The 27,167-nt window shown below is 41.9% G+C and overlaps 2 protein-coding genes across 2 annotated transcripts; both read left to right on the top strand.

The window, feature by feature from the left end:
- Nucleotides 1–628: 628 nt before the first annotated feature.
- GUCA1ANB (GUCA1A neighbor) lies at nucleotides 629–6,045 on the top strand. Its single transcript, XM_053393475.1, has 3 exons — nucleotides 629–765; nucleotides 3,994–4,063; nucleotides 5,320–6,045. The coding sequence occupies exons 2-3, from the start codon at nucleotides 4,049–4,051 to the stop codon at nucleotides 5,713–5,715; spliced, it is 411 nt and encodes a 136-aa protein (XP_053249450.1). The 5' UTR covers nucleotides 629–765; nucleotides 3,994–4,048; the 3' UTR covers nucleotides 5,716–6,045.
- Nucleotides 6,046–9,422: 3,377 nt separating this feature from the next.
- GUCA1A (guanylate cyclase activator 1A) lies at nucleotides 9,423–20,070 on the top strand. Its single transcript, XM_053393474.1, has 4 exons — nucleotides 9,423–10,484; nucleotides 18,398–18,547; nucleotides 18,870–18,960; nucleotides 19,840–20,070. Exons 1-4 carry the CDS (start codon nucleotides 10,287–10,289, stop codon nucleotides 19,989–19,991), a joined length of 591 nt encoding a protein of 196 aa, XP_053249449.1. The 5' UTR covers nucleotides 9,423–10,286; the 3' UTR covers nucleotides 19,992–20,070.
- Nucleotides 20,071–27,167: the final 7,097 nt, after the last annotated feature.

Raw genomic sequence — 27,167 nt, 5'->3', positions numbered from 1 at the left:
CCGATTCGAGCAAACACTCTTAAGGTGACTTAACGCCTCCAGCACGTTTGCTGCACATAAGGAATGTCCTTTGACCGAGGCAAAAAGTTCATTAAGGGCTCGCCCAATGTACCCCTGCAGCTTCCCGCTGAATAGCGAGCTGCGTAAGAGGAACAAACACGTGGGCGCAACGTCACATTGCAAGCGAGCACCACTGCGCGGCATCCTAAGAGAACTACGGATTTGAGGGGGGGGCGACGACGCCTGACTTAGCTTCAAACCCATCCGTGGAGGAGGCTCAGACCAACTGGCCTTAGCTCTGGAATACGGTTTTTTCAAATAAAATAAAAAACAGTGTCTCTGATCATGTCTGGAGTTTCTCATCACATGCACCGAGCCTGGAGTTGAGTCGCGCACGTGGCTTCCCCCAAGGCTAGGGGACTTCTCCTCCCAAGCCCCGATCGGCCACGGGATCCCTCGCCCCAGGATCGCCCCGCCGCTCGCTTCCCTTTTCGGGATCGCCCGGCTCTGCGTGGCCGGCTGACGCCCTGCCCGAGTCACAATGAGCCGTCCCCGCAGGCCGCGGCGTCGCGCCGCGCTCTGCCAGGCTGCAGAGGGTGGCGGCACCAGGCGGCGAAGGTCACCATGCGCCCGGGCGCAGCGGCCCAGCCTTCCCTCCTCCTCCCGGGCGGCGCTTTTCCCGGCGCTTAGGGAAATCGCGAGGTGGCGGAGGAGGAGCTGCCGAGTGACGCGCGGGAGGACACCGCGGGGAGGCTTCCCTCGAAGGTAGGCGGCGGCGGTGGTGGCGGGGCTGCTGGGCTCCGAGGAGAGAGGGGCGGAGTCCCACGAGGGAGTCCCTGGAGCATCTTTCCAGGATTGGAGAGCGCCAACGCCGGTCCCTTGAAGGTGTCCAGTCCAGCAGCTTATCCGGAACACCAGCCGCTGCGGGACGTGGGCTACGTGCCTAAATCAAATCCACCTTATCTGGATTGCATAGGAAGGACGTTGTCTTCCCATAGCGTAAAATGCCCAAACACAGAGAGGTTTTCTCTGGCAGCAAAAAAGGAAGCAGCTAGGCGCAGGATGGGAAAGAGGGGACCCCATAGAAGGGACTGTATTTAGAAGAGTTATTGGGTGGAGCTCAAGGAATGGTGCGTTTGGATAGCTAGTGGCTCATAACCACCGTCTGTGTGTTTCTAAATGCCAGTTGCTGGAAACCCCAGAAAGAGAGAGATTTGATGCTCTCAGGTCTTTTCTGTTGGCTTCCCATAGGCATCTGCTTGGCCAAAGTGAGAACAGGATGCTGGGCTATATGGACCACTGACCTGCCTGATCCAGCAGGCTCTCCTTATATCCATTCATATATCCTTTTTGTACTTGTATGGAATTTTGGGAGTCACCAGGTGGTGGGAATTATGGAACTGTGTTGCCTTGATGGGGAAAAGATCCATCTAGCAACAGTCTGGATAGCCACCAACTTATTGACTCAATATTTACAGCCACAGGCATTTTGGATCAAATAGTTTTTGGAAGGTCTGTTTTGCCCTATACCCTCTACAAGGACCCTGCTTTTATGTACTGTGGCTGTAGTGCAGTTGGGGGTGCAGTACCTTCTGAACCCCTGCAGGAGCATGTATAAATTTGAGTGTACATGCATAGGTCCCTGTGCAAATGAAACCAAGATATATGAAGGTCAGGAGAGGTGCCAGTGTGGGCATGATATTGATCTCTCCAGGGATGGTTTTTCTTGGTCACAAAGATTCTGATCCATGCTGTCGAGCGGCATGTTTGCTTTCTATAAAGCAGGTGATGAAACGGTAAACCTAATACAGTGGTACCTCAGGTTAAGAACTTAATTCGTTCTGGAGGTCCGTTCTTAACCCAAAACTGCTCCTAACCTGAAGCAACACTTTAGCTAATGGGGCCTCATGCTGCTGCTGCGCCGCCGCTGCGCAATTTCTGTTCTCATCCTGAAGCAAAGTTCTTAACCTGAGGTACTATTTCTGGGTTAGTGGAGTCTGTAACCTGAAGTGTCTGTAACCAAGGTACCACTGTATGAACCTAAACATTGTCTATAACAAGCACTTCATCAGAGGCAGGCAAAGAGCAAATGCAGGAACCGTGAGGAAAGAATATAGAACTCATCAATAATGTAAAATGATGAGATGGAGTCGAGAGAAGAGCGATCTGGAGGTGTAATTCAGGCTGTTTCTCAGCTTGATCTCTGCCCTCCCTTTGAACTCTGCCTGGAGGTTACTCTGGAAGCTCGGTAGCTGATGGTTTAAGAATGTCTAGAACCTCTCTGTTGCAATTCAACAAACTATCTGAAAAACGGAGGTGTCATTTAGCCGTACCAGCTTATAGCTCTTGACAAGGGTATCCTTCATGAAACTGTTCTGTCCTTCCTCAAAGCCTTCTGAATTGGTAGCCATCAGAACCCCCTTGTGGCGGTGAATTCTATGTTAAATGTGCACTTGGTCAGGGGTCATCAAGACAGCATCTTGGGGCACCAGAACCAGTGTGCCCACCAGAATCTCCTGTGTCACCTGTGAAGGGTATTTGCAAACATCCCCTCAGAAATCCACTGTGCATGGGAGACTGTTTTCTCTCTCTGCTCAATTTCTCTCTGCACTGGTTCAGCCTCTCCTTAAACATGCCCACATTTCATTGGACAGAAGAGGGGCACAGAGCTTCTCCCTGGGAGTGAGCACTGCACCAGCTGATACAGGTGCCTTTTCCAACACGCCTGTACCATTTTGTGGCCATCTCTTTTTCTACCCTTTAAGATATGGCAGCCATTTTGAGACTGGCACAAGCACTCCAAATGTACCAACTGCATTAGGGCAGTTGCATGTGTCTTTGCAGTCACAGGAGCACACAGCGGGCCAGTAAAAAAGGTGACACCCTTATTTATAATCCTGGTGTGGATCATTTCTTAGTTCCCATGACTTCATCCCAAGTGTGTGTCTGTGTTTCTGGGAGGTTTGTTGCCCATGTCATTTCTTATGGGCACATTACTAGTTGCCGCAGGCTTTGAGAAAGGTTGACAAGACAGCTTGCTAGTTAATCTGGAAAATATGTCGTGTTAGGAAACACCCAATATTTTGCACCTCTATGAGAAGCTTTAATGAATACAGGAAGGCTGAGAACCATTTCTTTTGCAGTTGGGTCCTGTGGAGCACTTTTAAAACAGAAACAAGGGAGGGAAGAATCTTTAAAATTTGGATTTATTTTATTTTTGCTTTATTTATCTTCTTTATTAGCCGATGTATATCCCAGTGTTTCTTACTGGAGTGACTCAGCATTATTTTTGGTATCTGAACATGGTTCCAGTTGGGTGCATGTGAGGGAAGCATAAGGTACACATGCCTCTCAGCTTATGGACTTTGAAATAAATCTTCAGAACGTTAAAATCATGGCATGCTATTCTACAGAGTGTAAGTTTTCTACTAGAGCTAGGGTGGGGAAATGTTTGCAGCCCAAGAGGCTATTTCCCTTCTGGTCCACTTTCCAAGAGCGGGGCTGCATGCCAGTGATGGTAAAGCAGCTGGGACATCAAATTTAAAATTTGCATTTATATAGTAGACTTGTTTCTAGAGTTGCCAGGTCAGGAACACCCCAGCCTCTGAAAGTTCAGGACTGAAACTTGAGATCTTGGGATGGCCTCTGGAGACAGAGGTTGGAATAGAAGAGTGTCTGTCCTATACAGTGATACCTCGGGTTACATACGCTTCAGGTTACAGACTCTGCTAACCCAGAAATAGTACCTCGGGTTAAGAACTTTGCTTCAGGATGAGAACAGAAATCGTGCTCCAGCGGCATGGTGGCAGCAGGAGGCCCCATTAGCTAAAGTGGTGCTTCAGGTTAAGAACAGTTTCAGGTTAAGAACGGATCTCCGGAATGAATTAAGTACTTAACCAGAGGTACCACTGTAATTTGAAGCAAACTTCTGCTGGACTGAGGTGTGCAAGCTACACACATGGTCTTCTTAATTATTTTTATTTTTTATTGCAGGCACCCTTGCCCACCTAGAGATTCAAGCACTCCATTAGCCACCTGGATTTAAAAAATGCAAAGGCAGAAAGTAAGTGACCATTTGCTCTGGTATAGCATGCCCTGTCAAAAATAGGGGCATGCTTGCAATAATTCTATTTTCATACCAGCGACTGCTGCCTGAAAAAATTCCAGTGGAACATTTCTGAAAAGGCAAATAGGGACAAAACAGCCAGTGATTCGCTTTCTCGGACACAGGTGCCACAAAAGAGGGTCTGTCTCCCAAAAAAATAAAATAAAATAGGGGCAACTGGTGTGTTTTGATAGACAATGAAGCCCTGCTGGGACAGCTGATTATATCGTGAGTGCACTTTTTGTGAAACTGACACAGGTGCCACAAAAGAGGGTCTGTCTCCCAAAAAAATAAAATAGGGGCAACTGGTGTGTTCTGATAGACAATGAAGCCCTGCTGGGATAGCTGATTATATCGTGAGCGCACTTTTTGTGAAACTGAAGAGCTTCCTTGCAAGAAGAAATCTGGATCCTATGTATCTGTTCCTTGATAAACCATTTATCTAAAAAAGGCTGAAGGCTCTGTCCCCCTGTTTGGAAGAAACTACTGGTTATTTCATTGCACTGACTCCCTTGGCGTCATAGCCATTCAGTGATGTACATGAATGGTTGCTGATTCCCCTTGTTACAGGATTAATAGCTTTACAAGCCAGTGGACAGAGCCAGATCTAGAGGCCTAAAATAATGCAGCCTAATGAGCTCAGAGCATCATGGAAAGTAGAAAACCCGTTAACAGAGTTTAAAAATAAGCTCAAGTGCCGTCAAGAGTTTAAACAGGATAATCGACACAGGTTTCCATTCAACAATTACCTGGGGCGCGGGTGTCACTGGCAATAAATAAAACAGCTATATTGGAACTAGCTGGTTAAGTAACAATTAAAAAATAGTTCTCACACAAATATTTCTTTCCAAATGACTGGCACTAATAGAACAGGCACTTGAATTGAAGAAAGAGACAATTGAGTTATAGAATTGCTGGCTATTACTGGTTGTTTAAAAATCATGTATATTGTCATCAGAGGAATTTCTGTACCTTCAGTTTGGAAAGATGCATTTTCTTCCTGTTATCTCTATTCTTTTTGTTGATGTTAAGTTCAAAATGCTTTTAAATTTTCATCTAATCCAATTGGATATGAATTAAGGATTGGGCCAGGGGAGAGGCGTTGATTTGTGGGGAGGGGGGCAATTAGATATCCGGGGGGGGGGCTCATGCAGTTCCCTGTATAGCAAATTGACTCAACATGTCCTTCTTCCATGTGGCCTTTATCTTCACAGACCAAGGCACCCATGAAACCCAAAGTATGCATCTGTGCCTGCAAGATGTCACAGGAGAAGAATGCAGCCAAAGCTGCTGCGAACAAGCATCAGAAGCCATTCCCAGTAGCTCTGGGCTACAAAATGGAGCAGGCTTTAGTTTCTCAGTATGTCCCTGTTGTCCTCCACCCTGGAGGACACAAGCGTGAGTCTCTCCGATATGCTTTCTACAACCCTAACTACTCCAACACGTACACACCATTTTACACTTTGCAAAAACCCACCTGTGGTTATCGGTATTGTCGAGACACAGATCACACGAGGAAGGTGATGGATGTTGAAAGAGTGGATTTCTCAAAATGGAAACCCATTTTTGGGAAGAAGCCAGGCTTGTCTGCAGCAGGCTCAAAACACTGAAATCGCCATGCAGTTAACCTGGGACTTCCATTCAGAGGCTTGAGCTCACTCATTTTCTAAGGCCACTCAGAAGGAGATTATTGTAGGAACTTCAGAAGAAGCAGATCTGCCTTAACAAGAGCTTCTGGGATAAATTGCAACAAAGTCACCCAAGTGCCACTATAAAGCAGGTACCAAAACCCAGGTTTTAGTTGGCACTTTAAGCTAAGGCTCATCCTGGAGAGAAACAATAAAGGCACCTGGCTTTCCACCTTTTGACGTGAGTCAGCAGAATGCAAAAAGTAGCAAAGCAGATGATCAAAAACTGTGAATAAAACACCAAAATGCAAAGCCCATTGAGGAGATTCTATTTATCCTTGTGGCCTCATGCACTCTTTGTTTTTGTTCCCCACAGTAATGGTAAGGGCAGAAGCAGAAATTATTTATGCTGTACTCTCTTCAGTTTTGCTGTAACATGGGGTGTCAGTGGGGGCTTTTGGATCTCACGCATGGAGAGTTCTGTCTTCTGAGTTTCAAACAGCCACTGGAACAGGGAAGGTTGATACACAACTCTGTTATTACCTTCTCCACTTTGGTATAGCATGTGAATGGACTTTCATGGGCTGAAGATGTCACTTCTAAGGCAGGTGAAGAAGGTAGACAGCCAGTTTAGTGATCTGGGAATTTGCAAAGATGTTAAGATGGTGGGTGGAAGCATGAGAGGGAAACCCACAGTATCCTAAGCAAGCAGACAGGTCATTGCTACAGCAGGGCTGTGTATCTCCACAGCTTTGTTATATAAGAAGTACCCACCATTCTCTTGAAACCTGGAGTGCACCTGAAATAAGGCTCTGCTGTAGTCTAGTGACATGTTGAGAACATTGGACTTCACACAACCTATTTGTGTGTATCAGAAACATCTTGGTTATCAGGGATGTTATTTGAGGGGCAGGATCAGTATGTGCTTACCACATTTGGATGTAAGTGAAATGATACAGATTACCATATGAAGAGATTGTGTGTGTGTGTGTGTGTGTGTGTGTGTGAGAGAGAGAGAGAGAGAGAGAGAGAGAGAGAGCGCATTAAGCCCAGAGTCTAAAATTATTTGTGGGCCCACACAAGTAGGACATCTTAAGTACTGCAGGGGGGAAGAAGACGCAACAACACAAATGCCTGGGACCTCTAGGTGTGCACTCACTTTGTAAGGATGAGACTGGAGTCAGGATGACTCCTGCTGGGGAAGTCTCCAGCTTCTATCCTCTTGCAAGTGCTGAGCTATTTATTTTTCTGTTTGTTTTACAGTATGTGTGTTTTCCATCTGCTTTAACAAGGCTGAATATATTTTAGATGTTATGCTGATGCTGCGTTTCCTTCATGCAGATGTCATTGGGTTCCCACATACAGTGGTACCTCGAGTTAAGTACTTAATTCGTCCTGGAGGTCTGTACTTAACCTGAAACTGTTCTTAACCTGAAGCACCACTTTAGCTAATGGGGCCTCCTGCTGCTGCCGTGCCGCCGGAGCACGATTTCTGTTCTCATCCTGAAGCAAAGTTCTTAACCTGAAGCACTATTTCTGGGTTAGCAGAGTCTGTAACCTGAAGCGTATGTAACCTGAAGCTTATGTAACCCGAGGTACCACTGTATCCCTGTTTGCAAGGAGGAAGTAGCATGAGAAAGCACTCATAGTTGCTTGCACTTTATCCAGGTCCAGTTATTTTAAGAAGTTCCACAAGGGCTGCCTGCTGCACACACTATAAAGTATGCATTTCAGTCCTGATACTTTATCTGCATGGACACAGGCAAGTTACACTCATGCATTGCTAACTGTTCCACGACAGCTCAGGAATCTTACTAAGGAGCATTTGCCACACTTGTTCATTTTATGCCAGGCTAGGTTATGTAAGTGACCATTGCTGCTGGAATGTTTATTTTAGGGAAACTGAAATAATCCCAAAGCAAAAAACAACCCCAGCTGGACTCATTGCATGGGGCAAAGTTTAAAACTGTCCCCATCTCGGAAAGAATGGGCTAAATGCCAAGGGGCTTTCTGAAAGAGATGAAGGCAGCCGAGGAAGATCAGAAGTAAATCCTTAGATGTGTCAATGCAGAGGAGCTTCTAGCAAAAGCCAAATTTAGGTCAGGATAACTAACTGCTGAATTTCAACACTTAGTGGGTCTGCAGCAGATTGGAGGGAATCCCCTGAAATCCTCTAATTGCGTAGGGGCTATCCCTGGTGCTTAGCAGACATGGTATTTCCTCTGCTATAAACAGGTGTTTCCTCCTTGTCCTTAATATTAATCCACTTACACAAGCTGCAGAAGTGTGTCACGAACTGCCTTGCACTGCAACTGATTCCTTGATCTGACTTGCTCTTTCCAAAAACACAGTTTCTTGAAACATATAGAACAAACAACAGAGATCCAGGGTTTTTTGGGGAGTGGGCAGAAGTGGCAAGACTCACAGAATTTAGAACTGCGTTGTTTTGCTCTGGCGACCCAGAAACTTCTTGGCAAAAGTTGGCTTCAGTTTTCATGAATTCTTGCAAGACCTGCTAGCTGAGATCTTCTATAATTTTATGTATTTGTCTCTTAAGTTCTATGGGGTGCTGCTGGGAAAGCATTCCATGTGGGCATATATGGCAATAAATGAAACAATGCGATCATTGGAAAATGTGGGTGACTTAATGGCACAATCCTATACATGTATACGCACAATCCTATACATGTATACATGTATACCCCCAGAAAAAAAGCACTGGCAAAACTGATGCAGAAGTGGTGAGGAGCATTAGGCAGGTGTTGCCTGAAGCAGATGTGTGACAAAATGTGGAGGAAGGGCAGAATAGAAATAGAATAATAAGAAAGTTGCAGGCCACGCACAATCTCTTAGCGGAATGAGATTCCAGGGGGTTCCAGGTACTTTACTCAGGGTCCGTGTCTCCTTTTGGAAATGAGGCGCAGCTGAGACTATGGTCTTTTTATGTTATACGGTTTATTCAGAAATCTATACAACCTGAGCCTACAATGGAGGAGTTCATAGTCTCAGCACTCCAAGAGGGTCTTGTTTTTCCCAGAGGTGCACCCTAGGGTAGGACTCAAGCACAGCTGCAGCTGACTGCTGCTTTGTGTTTCAATCACATAACTCCTAACTCACATTGCTTCTAACACTAACCTCTCTAAGCTCTGGCTTTATCATCTAACTGAGTTGAGGAAGTTGGCCCCAACCATCTGCCATCTCATACCAAGGCCCTCTGATCCTTTGTCCTCTTAATTGCTCATCCCCCCAGGCTGAGAAAGTTAGCCTAGCTTAATTAGCTTTTAACATTTGCTGATTCCAGGGGTTAAAAGTGTCTGGCACACAGCTTAAAACACAGTGTTCTGGCCTCCAGTTTTAACGCTCCAAGCCTTGATTAAATTCTAACACCTACTGGACCCAAGAGTTTAGGGTGTCTAACACCCACAAATTCCTCATAATAATAAAGAGGAAAGCTGACACGTGGAAAGACATCTCCCTTTCACACTGGGTTGCTGGGAAAAATGGGGCTGTGCAGCTTAGGGTTTTTCCCTGTTGGATGGATACAAGTATGACTTGGGGAGGTGAAGGCTATGTACACACTAGTAGCTTAAAATACAGCAAGGTCAACCCCCCACCACTGTGTTTCAAATCGATTTGCATGCTGCTGTACACACCAGAGAGGGGGCTGGGATGTCTTCACCAGATGAGCATTCCCTGTTTGATTTCCCCTTCACTGAAGAAGAAGAAAACCCTCCCAACTCCTATTTGTGAAGCTATCATACGCTGTCATCCATGTATATACCATGGCTATCTCAAATGTACACACCTCAGCTTTACTGCAAAATGAATGTGGCTTATGTTTTCTTTTTGGATTGAAGCTGGCTTGAGGGAAAACACATCAAATGGCTGTATTTCTCAAGAAAGTTGACAAGACTGAGGTGACATGATAGAAATTCATAAAATTACTCATGGCCTGGAGGAAATGGACAAAGTAAAGTTTCTCTTTCATAACTTGTGGACACCCAATGATGTTGAATGTTAGAAGATTCAGGACAGATAAAGTACTTGTTCACACAGCACATAGTCAAAGTATGGAGCTCATTCTGTCCTGTATGCCATATCTGCACATGGCTGATAGAATCAAAAGAGAAGTGGATTAGAAGCTTACGATGTCTTCAGGTAAATCCTGCCATTTTAATCTCCTGGGTCCCATAATCTGCAAAACGCTTTCCCATTTTACCACCTTTCTATTTTTTGCCCTGAACTTCCCATGCCCCTTTTGGGATCCCATCATAGCACTCTTCTCTCATTGGCTGGAGGAGGATTTAGTGGGTACTTAAACATCAGGTGCTTCTTTGAAGAGGCTTTTGCAATTTTAAAACTCCATCAGAGAGTGTGAAATTTTCTCAGGAAGCTCCCCCAATCATCCCTGCTCTTTAGCAAGCCTTAGGAGGTTTGCTGTTTTCTTTCACTTATAAATACCATACCGCCTGCTTCTGAACTGTAACAAGGGGGAAGCCTCTAGAAGTCCTCCACTGTTTTTTCAGAGACGTGCTCACCTCTTTTGCTTTACAATGGGGAACATGGATGGAAAGTCTGTTGAGGAACTGAGCGCCACCGAGTGCCACCAGTGGTACAAGAAGTTCATGACGGAGTGTCCCTCCGGTCAGCTGACCTTGCATGAGTTCAAGCAGTTTTTTGGCTTGAAAAACCTGACTCCAGCATCAAATGAATACATCGAGCAGATGTTTGAAACATTCGACTTTAATAAGGTGGGTATTCAGCTGCGGTCAGACAACATTCTGTTTACATATGGAATGCCCATACATATAAGAACATGTGCTTCTTATCTAAAATACTATGAAATAACATCTATGAATAATCCTCATGGTGTCGATCTTTGCCGTTTATACTTTGCTTGGTATAGAACAGTAATTTCTGTCTGTTATGATATTGCACACTTTCTATTTTTTTGAATGAAATGTGCCTTTCTTAGTTTTGAATTGCTGCTTATGAACGTGCTATATGTGTTGGATCTTTTTCAGAAGTAGTCTGGTTATTATGGCTAGTTTAATCATTTACCTTTACTGCTGGGTTAGATGGAAATTTCAAAGCCTGCCGTTTTCAAAGTCCTGCACCCAGAACCCCGTCCCATGAGCATTGCTGAAGATTTGTAACAAAAAACTCTGTTACCTGCATCTGCAAAGCAAATTTCCTATTACTGCTGATGCTCTGATCATGCAACACTCCTGAGGAGCTTCTAGTCTCATTTTAGTCTGGTGATCTTCTCCAAGCCTTTTTCGGGGGAGCTGGAATATTGGTTACTGCTGCCCCATGGAAAATACTGCTATTCTGATTATATGCCGACAGTGACCTGTTTAACATCAGTGGAGTTGATACAGGGTCATCACATGTGGAGTGCTGGCAAACCAGGAGCAAAGCTGTATAAGAAGCTTTCAGGACCTAGGGGCATGTAAAGCTTATTTTCTAGGCAAAAGGCCCTAGGGTCAATTCCTGCTGTCATTCAGCATGTGTTAAGTATAGAATTGATCTGCAGATGTCAAAGGAGGCAGCCCTGTCTTTACTCTTAAGTCAGATGTGTTCTAGATCCGTTTAACAGGGGAGCTGTAAGGATCCCAAATCTTTTTCTAAGTGCCCCAAGAATTTCTGAGTATAAAATGAATTTGAGGGAAATTGTGTTGTGGGGTGATCTGGGTTGGGGAAATCATTTAAGATGATTTCATCTGGAGATAATTTGGGGGATAATGAATGGGGTTTAGGCATGGTATATTAAGGTGGGGTGTTGCTATTCATCTGTCTTCCTGTCTGGCAAGAAAGCACTGGGTTCATGGCAGCAAAGGCATACTCTCCAACATTTTGCTGATGAAAATAGGGACATCCTTCTCTATATAGGGCTGCCTTCAGATGTCTTCTAAAGGCTGTATAGTTACTTATCTCCTTGGCTCAGGGATCGCATACTCTCCAACATTTACCTGATGAAAATAAGGACATTCTACCATATCCTCCAATATTTATCTGATGAAAATAGGGACATCGTAAGGAAAAGTGGGACACTCCAAGATCAGATCAGAAACTGGAACAGCTTCTGTAAATGCAGGACTGTCCCTGGAAAATAGGGGCACTTGGCAGGTCTGCAAAGGTGCTCTTTCAGGGTGTCTCCAATGAGGTTTTTTAAAAAGCCTTGTCACTAATGAGGCTCTTTCAGTGGATAGCCAAAGACAAATTGAGAATTGCTATTATTTTATACTTTGGCCACCTCATGAGAAGAGAAGACTCCCTGGAAAAGACCCTGATGTTGGGAAAGATTGAGGGCACAAGAAGAAGGGGACGACAGAGGACAAGATGGTTGGACAGTGTTCTCGAAGCTACAAACATGAGTCTGACCAAACTGCGGGAGGCAGTGGAAGACAGGAGTGCCTGGCGTGCTCTGGTCCATGGGGTCACGAAGAGTCGGACACGACTAAACGACTAAACAACAACAACAATTATTTTATTATTTATTAATTTGTATACCACTTATATGCCAAAATGACATATAAGGACTGAACCAATAACTGAGCCAGAGAAGTGAAGGTTGGTTATAATGGCATGGATTATGATCCGTTATTCTGTAGCTCATTAAATTCTGAACCACAGAGTCTGTAAGTCTTTTCTATACCTCTCTGCACCACCCTAGTTATTTTAGAAAAACGGGAAAAATATTTAGGACAAATATTAAATGATATAAACATCCCGTGCTTGCAGAAAGTCATTTTTAATTATTAGAGAGTATTTTGTAATAGAGAGAGAGAGAGAGCGCGAGCACGAGAGAGAACTTTGTCTGAGAAGTATCATCAGAGACAATGGATAAAGAGGTTATTTACCGTAACTGACCCCAAATGCTTCATACCTGTGCAAGAAAGGCTCCCCCACATATTAGTCTTCCCACAGTTAGACTAAAAAGATGTAGAGTGTGAGAGTGATCCAGCCAAAATTGAGTACTTTATAGTCTTATTGATTTTACTGTAAAATACTTTAAGTAAGTGCTTAACTTTCTTGCTGACATCACTATGCAACTAAAAGTGCCCAACTTTGGCTGAACCTATGTGTGCACTTAAATGTGTGTTAAGTGTGCATCCTTGTGTTAATTATAAAAATTAAGTGTGTTTCTCTGTTAAAAGTGAGTGTTAAGTGTGTGCTTGTGTGTTAAGTGTGTGTCTGGTGTGTGTGTGTGTTCCCTGTAGTCATTAAAAAAACCTTGCTGTTTGGCACTTAAGCAGTCATCCCTTGTGCATAGGTTAGTGTGATCATGTGTGTGTGGCTGTGTGTTTTTGGTTCTGTCCACTTTGGGGCCTGGCCCATAAACCTTTGGAATGCTACCCCCAATTACTTTCCACCAGAGGACCGTAGCTCTCTGCCTGAAAATGCATAACATCTATTCACTGTCCACAGTCATTTGAAAGTATTAGGATTTGAGGTATTTCATACTATGTACAGAAGTCCACAGAACAAAACTGACCTTACTTCAACTACTTTAGGCTAAAGGGTGCTGCTAAGGACACATGATATCAGAGATGCTGAACCAAAGTTCTGCCTTCCACCTCTTATTGTCTCCAGCCACTATGGCTAGTTGTCAAGGCTAATAGGAGCTATAGTCCAACAATAGCTAGAGGGCCGCAGGTTCCCCATCTTTGTATAATATTTCCTGTCAAGGAGACCTGCTATTTAGTTTCAACAATTGGGGAATGTCCCAGGAAGGCAATGTTTTGTTCCATCTGCCTCCCATGAAAAGTCACCCCAAATGAAAATTATTCCAGACTTTCTCTTTAGGCCCTCAATTGAGTTTTAACATCAAAGCAAAAAGTTACACAGGCAAAATGATTAAATGATATATTGTCTTGATTTTGTTGTGGTAAGAGCTTGTCAGACATTGCTTCTAATAAAAACAGATTTTAATAATGACATTTCAATTTGGAAAAATGGTTCTATCCATTTCACCTTGTGGTACAGAGCTCAGAATTATCAGTTACAAATATTCAAACCGACAATGATAATTTTGTTTAAAATAATGCCCTTATCAGTAAATTCCTGCTTCAGTTTTCACCAAAAGCAACAATAAATTTTTAATCAGGCATTTGTTCTACTTGTGGCTAAGTAGAGATGGATGAGACATTTCATTCTGTTTTCATTTTAATTTGCACCTAGCTAATTTGCACTTTCTAAATGTGCATATTAGGACAAAAGCATGCTAAAAGGCTGAAGAATTTTCAGGTGAATGTTAAAAAAAGTGCAACTAATGTGGAAATGTGCAAAATTGAATTTAAGATTTTTTAAAAAAAATGAGAAACTGAAACTGACAGATTTGTCCATATCTAGGAACAGGCAAATCTGTTAGTCTCTGTTTCTCTCGGTTCCTCCTCTTTACAATCTTAAATTCTATTCTCCAGATTTCCATATAAGTTTGTGATTAAAAAAAAAATTCTCTGGAAAATTCATCAGTGCAGATTTCTCTTCAGATACATTTGTTTTTATGCAATTTTGCCTATTAAAAATAGCGATTTCCCCAATATAATCCATTATTACAAAGCAATTTCCTCTAATATAATGCATTTTTGTATGTCATTTTCACAGATATATTAATTTTTATGCACATTTCGTCCTAATATGTGCATTTTTATACTGCACTGGAAAATTCAGAGAATTTTCAGTTCTTGTATTGTTTCAGTCAGTGCAAATTAGGTAGATTCACCTTTAAATGCAAATTGAATTGCATTTCTCTTCCATCTCTGTTCATCTCTACATGTGAGCAAACATGTGAAGGTGAGGAGGGCGGATTCTGCTAAGCCTCACCTTTCTACTATGTCACTATCCTCAGATTTAGAGCCCTCATGAGTTTGAGGTACATGGTCTGAAATGGGGAGCTTCAGCAATTTATGAAGGTTCCCTGTTTGATATAGAACCCAGCGCAATCATTTGAGGAATTTTTGTTTCAGCAGAGCGCTTTTCTTAAATTGCAGGACTTCATTTGGAAACGAAACAGGTTAATATCCCGTTTTGTATCCAACATTTGGCATTTTGCTTATTTTAGTAATGGTCTCCATTATTCTTGACAGCAACCATATATCTTACAGGGCCAACAATAATTTACAAATGCCCAAAATTTCTCACTCACCCTCTGCATATCTGAGAATTTATGTAAGCACTGAATTGAGTATTCAGGATTATCTAATCCACAGTGTTTGATAAAACTTTCATTAGATGCTATCACTTACAACTACCAAATTGAGCAAGAATTTGTGGAATAGAGCTTTGGTTTGATTTGTTGTATAATGGGTCAAACTAATACCTTCTAAGAAGCATGCTCTGAAGCATATTTATATACTGTAGAAGTCCCACACAGTTCAAAGGGACATAATCTCTGTTGGTACATTTAAGACTACAACCATAATTCCATATCAGATTATTTGTGTTTATGATTAAAGGATGCATGACTTGGCCTTTATTAATTTAATGAACTCCTAGGATTTGATGGATTAAGGAAGTGGTTGTGCAAAGTCATTGAGCACACATCCATGTGAATTTAGTTTTCATCCATGATTTCCTCAATGGATGTCTGCAGACTTTTCATGCTCTTACAGTTCATTGAAATAAATTGGACATAAAATGTATAGCTGGTTATAAAATAGTACAATCCCATTATTTTGAGAGAAGTTACAATGGAAATTCTTGGAGGCAAGGGATAGACAGTTGATCAAAATCAAGATTTGTTTCCTGTTCTTGCATAAGAATTAATCATGAATGACAGTGGTTGAAATGAGAAAATAACCAGTTTTTTTCCATATGAATGCTTCCTCATGCAGTGACACCTGCCCAACCATCTTTACCCTGTGATTAAACATTTGCACTCTGCCTGCATTGCCACGTGCAGTAATTTAATTATGCCTTCAGCATGGGGCAGTTTCATAACCATAGATCCAGCCTCCTACTCACAACGTCATAGGAATAATCAGCCTTGCAACTCACATTGAGAGTTACCAGATCTTTTAATCTTCAGGCCTTGCCAAAGCAAGAATCCCATATAAAGCAAGACTTGATTTCTCAATGAGTCTTTAAGATAAGAGAGAATTATGATGATGATGAAGAAGAAATAGTAATTATTATTATTATTATTATTATTATTAGTAGTAGTAGTAGTAGTAGTAGTAGTACCCTGCCTATCTGGCTGGGTTTTCCCAGCCACTCTGGGCGGCTTCCAACAAAATATTAAAATACAATAATACATCACACATTAAAAGCTTCCCTAAACAGGGCTGCCTTCAGATGTCTTCTAAAAGTTAGATAGTTGTTTATTTCCTTGACATCTGATGAGAGGGCATTCTACTGGGCGGGCGCCACTACTGAGAAGGCCCTCTGCCTTGTTCCCTGTAACTTTGCTTCTCGCAGTGAGGGAACCGCTAGAAGGCCCTCAGTGCTGGACCTTGTGAAAGACACGACTAACATGCATACTCAAACATGGATATTTGTATGAAAACAAATTCCAGGGCTTTTAATTTACTTCTTACCAATAACTGCCGACTTAGGTTTCTGTTAGCAAAAGTTTTGTTTCTCCCTTTCAACAGATTAAAAGAAGAAAATGCAAGAAGTGTGCCAGGTTGACCAAAAATAAACTAAATAAACTTTTAAAGTGGGATCCAGAGCTGCTTTGTGCTTGGCCCAGTGGGATTTTTTACCCTTCTCCTTCATGAACAGCAGATGCCACCCCCATGCCATACCACCAACTTATTTTGAAAGTCTCCTTGCTTGCAAATGTGGCTATGACATGTGGGATAAAGAACTGCTGTTTGAGCAATGCAAGTTGAAAGCCCCCTTGAGCTTGTGCAATTTAGCTGCATGGTTCTTTGAATCCCAGCCATGATGAATAAATCAACATGCAGGAAATCCAATACGGTAATTGGGTTCAATGTTGTTAAACCTAATCTGACTTTTGCGCCTGTAGAATAAATCAGATTAGCTGTTTGTGATCTAGAGGGAAATAGTTTAAGTTGCTGTAAGAGAACATCCCATGGGAATCTATATTCCCCTTCAAATTGTACTGTTCTGTCATTGAAGCATAGAGATGAAACTGTACAGCTATCTAGTGTAGTGGTTGTTGTTGTTTGTTTAGTTTTTAGCAGGTTGTTTGTTTAGTTTTTAGCAGGCATGATTTGAGCAGACTTTTCCAGAATTTCCAAAGCAGCACCTGCACTTACATCTTAGGTGTATAATGCATGCAAACGTATATTGATCCTGACACATAGCTTCTTAAAAAGCACCTTGAAAGTCCTGGCCAAGACGTGAATCTCTAGGTAGCATGGCAACAGACAATCACAAAACAAAATGAAGCACAAGGACGAAGATACAGATAATCAGGGCTCAAAATGAAATTAATCTCCATGGAGACAAATCTGGACAAATAATTTGGCTTGTCAAGTTCTTCTTGCCAAGGATTGCAGCCTTAGGTTTCGGTTAGCAAATGTATATACATTTGAGATCTGCACAAAAGTCGCAGCCGCATGAATTTCAAAAGCACAGTTCTCTAGCATCCATCTATACATTCCAGATTGACATTGTGTTCCAAAATGCCATTGTACCAGTGATATTTAGCAGTGAATGGACATATGGAACAGATTCAGCATAGAGGATCCTGCACTTCTTCTTTTTTTTCATTTTCCACTGCAGAAAAACTTGAAGAAATATGTAAATACAATAAATCTATTTGTTATTTTGGAAGGTTTTTGTCCACCAGGGTCCCCCACCCCCACCCCCTTTTTACATCAGCTGTTTTGTAGTAGAAATACAATCATTCCCTTAACTTTGCAGTGATTTGTCAACATTATTTTAACAGCAGCTTGAGAATCACAGAGGTACAGACAATATACATAAGCAGTCAATGAGCCCATGAAAGGCAGATCTCTAGGAAATCTTTGTTCCTATATAAAAGGAGGACACTAGAAATTAGGTTCATCTGAGGTGGCAAAACCATCAGATGCTTCATTCTTTTGGTGTGGTGCTAAATTGCGTGTTTTGAGACGTCGCTGGTAGTTGATGTCTAAAAGTACCACCTCTTTTATCTCCCAACTCTTCAGAGGAACTGTGAAAAGCAGCAAGCAGTGATCTTTCTATTTGTCTGACAGCATCGTAAAATTCATATAAACAAAAACCATGTGGAAAAGGCTGCCATACACAAGATCAGCTTTCGGCTTAATTCACTGGAGAACTGGTGCTTGTGACCTAAGGGACCCCATTTCAGTTCCTTTTCCTACTCTAAATGTTCTGTGTCATGCTGCAAACATTGACTAATACCTCTGTCTGGCTTTAAAGCAGGGTTGTAATTGCACTTGCATTACAAAAGTTGAGATACGTATTTGATTGTAACAGAAACAGTGCCTATGGGAAGCAATATAAATATTATAAAGTAGGTGTGCAGAAAAAAGACCACGGATGAATGGTAGGATGAGGCTAAGGTCTCCAAGAGTGTGTTTTGGTAAGAGCAGTTCTCTTTGATGATTTTCATTGCAAATGTATTTTGCCAGGCTGTTTGTGTGCACCCTGTGGTTGATCCAATGTTTAAGGCACAAAAGCATTCAGCAAGAATGGCTATGGCTTACTCATAGCATCTGACAAGCTGCCTCTTGTGTTTCAACAGGATGGCTACATTGATTTTATGGAGTATGTGGCAGCTCTAAGCTTGGTCCTGAAGGGAAAAGTGGAACAGAAGCTGAGATGGTACTTCAAACTGTATGATGTGGACGGAAACGGCTGTATTGACAGGGATGAGTTGCTAAACATCATTAAAGTGAGTTATTTTCCTTGGCCAATTCTTGTATTGACAGTGTTTGGCAGACGTTTGTGGAAGATTTCATGACACAGTTGCCCTTTACTGCTTCAATACAGGAGGCAACCATTTTGCACGTGTCCAACTGACACATGACCACTGACATGTGGGGGCCTAAAGAGGGCAGGGTGGGGGTGGCCATAATGGGGCAAAGCGGACTTATGTGTCCTCCACTGACGCACATAGGGGCCATGGGGGGGGAGGAGTAATCCAACTACTGTATGCAAATACATAACTTTGCAGCTTGAGCTCATTAAATGTTCTCCATCTCAATTTCCTGCAGGCGATTCGCACCATCAACCCATGTCATGAAGTAATGACAGCTGAGGAATTCACAAACATGGTGTTTGATAAAATCGATATAAATGGAGATGGTAAGAATTTCTCTATGCACTCCAAGGTGTGGCCTGACATTTATAGGCCAAAAATATAGACTGGGACCTACCAGTGTGTGGTCATAGGACTCTTGTCTGAAGGTTTCAGTTTGCACTAGAGAAAATTCAGTGCAGGAGGGATGGCTGCCAGTGTTACATGCCAAAATTGATCAAAGAGAGGTGGGGTACTACCTCGCATTTCTTTGGTAGGAAGAAATTAATTAACTAACTAAATAAATAAGACTACTTCTTTTCTGTTGGCCCTCTGACCATTATGCTTTTAAGGCAGACATAACTGACATTCCATTCCAAACATTCCACTTCCTTTTCTGAATCTTTGAAACTATTCCCCCCTCACACTGCACTGCAAGTTGGTCCTAAGAAATGCAACAAAATGTTAATGTGAGAGGGGAACAAAACTCCAATGCAGGTCTATGGAAAGACTGTGGAAAAGTCAATTAACTAAGCCTGAGGTCTGCAAATCATGTACTCCACTGAGATGCTTAAGACATTTTGCTTATTCAGGAGAAGAAGTAATTTAATCAGGGTTGAGATTAGTCAAAAAGAGAGAAATCAATTGAGTAGAGAGATTTTAAATAGGAATTTAAAGGGGTGAAGATAACGGATTCAGATCTGATATGCTACAGACCTTGAAAGTAGGTTGATCAGCTATTGTGACATTGATGTAAGGAAAGGGTAGGTTCTCTCTTCTTTGGATGTGAAACAAAATCCTGCAACTCCGACTTGGGCAGAAATGGTGGGCATAATGCAGAAATAGCCAATTCGGTTTCCATGTCATCCCTTTGAAAATCAGATACCACACCATCCATTACATTAGGCTATACAGTACATGAATTGAGACCTTTTGTGTTTTTGTAGGTGAGCTGTCTCTGGAGGAGTTCATGGAGGGAGTACAGAAAGATGAGGTTCTACTTGACATCCTGACCCGTAGCCTGGACCTGACGCACATTGTTCGAATGATCCAGAATGATGGAAAGAATCCTGAGGAAGCAGCAGGAGCTGCTGAATAGACAGATTTGAATTTTTCAAGGGGAAAGGAAAAATGCTAAATATATGTAACACTGCATAAACAAAAATCAGGGATACAAATTGGACAGGGGTCCAGGGGACTCTGCTTTAGAATAGTACAGTACCCTAAAGAGAAAAAAAGTATCGGCTTTTAACCTTTTTCTGTGTAATCAGAAGACGTCATCTGTTGTGATCACAATGAATAATAGTTACTGGTACTTAAGATGTCCAGGTTGCTTGGGAAGTAGAGGCATCTGGCAACACATCTGCTGAAGGGAATGTGTTAAAATGTAAAAAGAAGATGCTTTGTTGGCTGTACCCTCCAGGATCAGTGTCAGTAGAGGAGGCCAGCATGATGGAAATTTCTGAATGGTGCCACAAGAATCCCAGTGCCATCTTGACTGCCTCCGAAGGCTGTACGTTCTAGTGAGGGATATAATCTAGCTGGGAGAGAGCTGGATCAAGTAAGACTGAAAAATATAACTTGAAAAAGGCCTAGGTGCTGACCTCCTTAGATGCAGTGGAGCTCAATGATATCCAAGATCTTCTACGCATTCCTGAGAATCTAAACTTGGTTCCACTGAAGTCAGAGACCAAAGTCTCATGGAATCAAATGGTTCTAGGGTCTAGTGATGACCCTTTCTGTATGTCAGACTTTACATAATTGTTTTGGTCCCATCAATGGCAAGTGGGAGCCTGGAAAATGCAAGCAAGGCACATAATGATTTGCCCCCAAATCAAAAGAAACACAAAATAACTCACGTGTTATTTTAGTGAACCAGGCTGGTTGCCATTCAGTCTTTCAAAACAATATTTCACAGAATTCTGCTTCCAGTCTGATGCAGAGATCTGCATAAGTGATAGATGCAAAATTTGCAGATAAGGTTTGGTCCAATAAAAAATCTTATATGTCTCTTTCGTTTGGAAATCATCAGGCAAAACTAAATATCTAGCTATTTCGGTTAAGAAAATTGAGACAGTTTTAGAATGTGTCTGAAGCAAACGGGCACTAAAATTTAGCCATACAGAGAAAAGCCCTGGAGGCTTAATTCCTTCACAAAAGTATTAAGCCACATTTACTTAGGATATCTGTATTAATGATACAGTTTGAACACACCTTCAGAAAGTATCCAATGTTAATTTTAGGAAAGAAGATTTTGAACTTTGTTTGGAAAATGTTTATATATTTTTTGAAACAAAATGTAAGCACCAGTATACACACTTACATAGACTGGTTACACACTTGATAAAATGGTTCGTTGTCAAAATGACTCAGATCAGTGCTGATCAGATTTCACAAAATATTTGTGGCCGGGGGTGGGGGTGGGCAAGCTGTGTTGAGTTCGGCTTGCAGCCACTGGCCAGCCATTTCAGCATGGGACACTATGGCTGCAAGACCTTTGCACAAAATGAATCAAGACTGCATATCTCAAGAAGTTTGGGAGAATGGGCCCAAACGCTCCCTCCACACACACTTCCTGAAACAGCTAAGGACCAAGCGTGCATTTCACAGGGTTTGATAGTAGTACCATTTTTGTGGGGGAAATTGCAACCCTTCAAGCAACAGTCATAAAAGATGCAATGGGGTGTGAAAAGTATTTCAAGACAGTTGCTCAGAGTCCGAAATATACAATATTGTCTGCATTCATCGATGAGATTCATAGTAATGGTGACACTGTTCATGTTTGAAAAATCGCCGGGCCTAATGCCAGAGCTAGAGAAACTGAAAAACAATACCACTGACAACAGTGTTATTTCCCCCCTCTTCCTTTCAAGTATTCAGCATGTGCCTTTAAACATGTACCAGCCTAATCAAAGCAGTTTCTGTGAGAGCCTCTTGTCGTTGCAGGAAGAATCTCTAAATGGCAACGCTGACATATTATGGTTCAAGAGGTTCTAGTAGAATATTTTCTGTATGTAACAAGAGCATAAGCTTCTTTTTTATTTGCTGGTCTTAAAAGATTGTAAAATAATAGCTATTTTTGTAAATTTAGAAAGGGTGGTTTTTTTAATAGGCATTCGTGCTACCTGCATTATTCTCTGACAAGTGAATATATAAGGCTGCAGTCCTGTATATGCTTATTTGGAAGAAGCCCAAATGAACTCTATGGGACTTCACTTCTGAAGTAGATTTCTATAAAATTATGCTGTTAGAGTGCGATTTGTAGCATAGAGGATTTTTTTGACTGTTTTATTGCACAAGATCACATTAACCAAATACCTGCAAAAAGAAAATTAAAAAACCTTTCCTTTGGTAGGATTTTATTTTTTTAACTACAAGCTGAGCTTTTAAAATGCTGGTACATCTTCACATAATCAAGGTGGCCAAAATTTTTAGGTCCATTATGACTTATGATAAGAATTCAATGATAAAAAGATAAGGCTTTGTATTATGGTCAAGAGACATACATTACAATTTTCCATAAGAAAGTTGCACTTTAACTCCAATGATCACACATTTTCCTGAAAACGCAAATAGCTCCGTGTTGATGATTGTTCCACTGATGAAGGTGGATTATATATTTTATTAGTGTCATTAGCTCAATCATGCATATGGCTGTGATGTTTTGCAGGAACTCTGCAATATGTTCAGGTCTTCCATATCTCTACATCCCTGCCCATTTCCACAACTACACACTCCCTATCTCTGTTAGTGATTACTGAATTAATTTTCCCTCACCTGACAGGGACAGGAGACAGGTATGAGAGAGAGTCAGGTGATACTGGAAGCAATAACTTTATCAGCTTTTATCTATTGTACATTAGACATTTTCCATGTACACTCTTTTTTATTTTCTGAAAATGTATATTTCCGTTCAAATGTAAACTTGTAAGTTTTATACTTTGGCTGTTACAATGTAATCAAAGGGCAAATTAAAGATAGTATTTTACAAAATCAGCTTTCTTTGGTATTTTTATTTACCTGTTTGAATAAATGCGTATCTGTATCTTAGTTTTCCAGAGTGCTTGGCTTTAAAGAAAGATAGTTGCTGCTGCTGCAGCAAACGAATGAGTTTCAGAACCCATGCAGGGCGTAATAACGCCTCTTTGCAGTCATATGCCCAAATGTGAAAGAGATTCAGGATTTCTACCAATCAACAGCTAGACTGTAATGCAAGCAAAGATAAAAGAGGAATCCCTAGTATATCACATATCTGTGTTGTGCTATTCTGGGTCCCCATATGTGGTTGGACTACAATTCCCATCACCCTAAGCTGGGCCTGGGGACCCAGGTTGAAGAACACTTGTTCTAGGCAACTGCTGTTTCCGTCATCACACGTACAACTGCTCACTCAGGTGCAGAGCTAGACTTACCATGAAACAAGAAAGAGATTCTAGTGGAGACAGCATTCTTTCTGTGTGTTTCATTAAAAACCATCTCCCATCCAGAATGTGGGTGGAGATGTGAGACTTATTTTGGCGTTGCGCTCATGCAAAAAATAAATAAAAAGTTACTCAGTCTGTGATGAAGAGAGGAAATTGACTTGTTTTTCATCTGATGAATTTTAAAGGTGAGTGCACAGAACACATTCCACCTCTGGATCCGAATGTACTCTGTGTCAGTATCTGAGCATGAGCAACAAGCTCACAAACAAGAAGTTATTTATTTGGGAAACGAAAAAAGAAAGGCAAAAACATCAGAGATATTTCACAGATCAAATACTGTAGCCTGTCTGTTTTGTGTAGTCACTGGTTGTAAATGATACAGACCGGAATTAAGAGTGTAAGAGAAAAGGTTCTGTTCTTTGAAAACCTTCTTAGTTGTTGCTGCTCTTGCCAGTTCTTCATCTGAGAACTGGTCTCCAGGAAGCAATTAAATTCACAGGTCCAATTTCTCATCAACATTATTCAAAATAAATTAATGAAGATTAATTACTACTTAGCGTAACTTAGATGCTTTTATAGTCATGCAAGCAACTGCTTGGTAGCTAAAGAGCGAAAAAAATGCTCTCTTCCCCCATTTCCTGGCATGTATGTGTACTTGTTGAATAGAGCCTAACCTGGAGGAATTATTATAGGTGAAATAATCCAAGGACATGATAGGCCTGCTAAATCCAAATCTGTGATTCTGGCTGCGTACACAGCATATATTTAAAGCACATTTAAAGCATATCCCCACCCACCCAAAGAATCCTGGGAACTGGGTGGAATCCATGAAGTGTCATCAGTGCAAGGATTTATCCTGGTTCAATGGAATGTTCCCCCCTTCCCCTGTGCACCCCCTAAAACAGTTCTGGGAGTTTCCCCAAGGCAGTGGAGCAGATTGGGAAGGGTGCAAGGTATGTGGTGGGTGAGGGCAAGAGTCCCATTGTGCAAGCAGAAATCTTTGCACTGATGGAACATGCTATTTGACCACTGCCCTGTAGCTTATACCTCACAGCCCTACAACTCCCAGCACCCTTTGCAAACTACAGTTCTCAGGATCCTTTTTGGGGGGTGTATTCAAATGTATGATCTGTACACAGCCAGTCCTGCTGCCCCTGGCTTCCAGATAAATAGGGTTGGTCACATAACTGCGATGGGAAAAGAATGGAAAGTATAAACGGCTGGTGTGGTGACGGCCACAAAGTTGTTTTCAAAGAGCACGAATTCTCTAGGTCTCCACTTCATGCAGCAAAAGTGTTGTGGGACCATGCTTTTAGTCACACGCGCATGGTGCACAATCAGGGTTTCAGGATCTAGAGATGCCTCTGCGCAGCAGGACTTTTTTATCATATAAAGTGCAAGAGAAATCCACCAGTGCCCTTTTAATTCTGCTTGGCCCTAGCTTACATTTGGGGGAAAGAAAATGCAGATGATGGGAGGGGAGAGTGCTCTGGTGCTCTTGTTCCTCTTGCTTGTTTCCCACAGACCTCTGGCTGTCCATTGTAAGACAGGATGTTCAGATGGGCCATTGGCCTGATCCAGCAGGCTCTTCCTATGTTGTCAGGATTTGCCACCCTGTTTATGCTACCCATATGGCTTAATTAGACCTGTTGCTTTCAGTAGATTCAAGGCTGTCAAGCTCTTCAATGCAGACTGGGGCGTGGAATGGGAGAAGCATGAGAGGGGAGAGGGAGACTTCCAGGGCTTTGGAAGCCATTTTGACTAAGATATTCAGGAATGGAATTCAGGGCAGGGCCTGTCTACCTAGTTATTTTAAAGGGTGAGCCCTATTTACTTAATTATTATTATCTTGGGGTCTCTCAAATCCGTACGGAGGGCGGAGCATACTTAAAATAAATTTGTGAGTGTTTTTAATTATAACTGTTGTTTCCGGAATATAATAGAAATAGTGAGTCAGGAATTCCATTTCCTATCCGGCTGCCCTGCTGAGTCTCTTCCCCTTGTTGGGAAGTAAAATATAGCAATGCTAGCAATAAGCTACCTGAATGAGGCAGGTAGCTTATTCTCCTTACAGATTCTTTTAGTAACTACTTATTGGTAAAGTAGATTACTTCCTTTCAGCCTTTACTTCCTTCCTGTTTCTTTGCAAAGTTCCCTATGAGTAGGAGCTAGCTAGCATGTGCTGGCGTTAACTTACTGGCTCCACGCTGGCCGCATGTGAAACCTATACTTAGAATGGCTGGTTCAGTTGCTGGATAAACCTTACGTTTTCGTTATCCTTTCAGCCAGCAGGCTTTGCAACTGACAGTCTAATGGCCGGTTAAGGATCACATCAGACAGAGGACAATACTTGCCTGAAGGGAAATCATTTCCGGTTAGCGTACCTCAACAAAGATGGGGTTCTGCATGACAAAGTGTAAAGCCATGATGGCATAAAGGTTTTCATGATGGTTCAGGGTATTGGGAGACTATGATAATCAGTGCCAGATTTATGTATAAGCTAAACAAGTTATAGCTTAGGGCCCCACTCTCTTGGGGCCCCAAATTTTTTTAAAAGGAAAATAAAAACTGGATGTACATTTCCAAAATATAAGATAAAAAACAAAAACCATCTAACTTGACTGGAAGTGAGAGCTGGACCATAAAGAAGGCTGATCACCAAAGAATTGATGCTTTTGAATGATGGTGGTGGAGGAGACTCTTGAGAGTCCCATGGACTGCAACAAGATCAAACGTATTCATTCTGAAGGAAATCAACCCTGAGTGCTCACTGGAAGGACAGATCCTGAAGCTGGGACTTCAATACTTTGGCCACCTCATGAGAAGAGAAGACTCCCTGGAAAAGACCCTGATGTTAGGAAAGATTGAGGGCACAAGAAGAAGGGGACGACAGAGGACGAGATGGTTGGACAGTGTTCTCAAAGCTACCAGCATGAGTCTGACCAAACTGCGGGAGGCAGTGGAAGACAGGAGTGCCTGGCGTGCTCTGGTCCATGGGGTCACGAAGAGTCGGGCACGACTAAACAACAACAATTTTTTTAAAGCCAACAACAATTTTTTTAAAGCCATCCAAGTTGGTGACCAATCATTCCCTCCTGGGGGAGTGAGGTTCATAGTTTGACTATGTACTGCATGAAGATGTAGTTTCTTTTATCTGTCCTAAATCTTCCAATATTCAGCTTCATTGGATGTCCATGAATTCTAGCATTATGAGAAAGGGAGAAAAACTTTTCACTATCCACTTTCTCCAACTTCTTGTGGCAACTATACTACTCCACAGATGTTTTTAGGATGGATACCATCACACATCTGGTACTTCATTGCCTTCCACTCAGACACATGCTAAATAAAGACAGACAATTCATTGAACTGCAGGGCGGTCACGATGTTAAAAAACTTCATTTATAATGGTTCATCAGCAACTGTGTTTTGATTAAAGGGTTGCCACATTGGTCCAGAGACAATATGGCATTGTGTTCAGTCATTGTGTTCTAGATCTAGCCAGGGGAGAATCATAGCAGCTATTAAAATCTAAAAATACAAGACACTACAATCCATGACTTTTTTACAGGATTAGCAGAGTGCCCCTTACGTCATATGAATCTCTAATGGAATTATGAACCTTTATAAACTACATTTCCTAACATTCCTTGGGACCAGCTATGCAAACTTAAGCATCAATATAAGTATATGATATAATTACATGTTCAAGTCTGTTATCTCAGACTCACCAATACCAATTTGTTCATTGCCAATTATAATGCAATATTAATGTGCATTCACCATTTTGTTAAGAGAGTAGAAACAGGAGGGAGAAGAATACAAGAACCAAAGCTTGTTTCTTGAGTACA

Source organism: Podarcis raffonei, chromosome 6, assembly GCF_027172205.1.
Source record: "Podarcis raffonei isolate rPodRaf1 chromosome 6, rPodRaf1.pri, whole genome shotgun sequence".
NCBI classification, from domain to species: domain Eukaryota; kingdom Metazoa; phylum Chordata; class Lepidosauria; order Squamata; family Lacertidae; genus Podarcis; species Podarcis raffonei.
Note: the sequence above shows the minus strand (reverse complement) of the source record. Positions and strands in the feature narration are given on the sequence as shown.

Excerpts from the sequence above, each read along its gene's own strand:
- GUCA1A (XM_053393474.1), top strand. The coding sequence starts at position 10,287 with ATGGGGAACATGGATGGAAAGTCTGTTGAGGAACTGAGCGCCACCGAG. Across the intron at positions 18,548-18,869 it reads AGTTGCTAAACATCATTAAA|GCGATTCGCACCATCAACCC; the intron begins GTGAGTTATTTT and ends AATTTCCTGCAG. Across the intron at positions 18,961-19,839 it reads AATCGATATAAATGGAGATG|GTGAGCTGTCTCTGGAGGAG; the intron begins GTAAGAATTTCT and ends GTGTTTTTGTAG.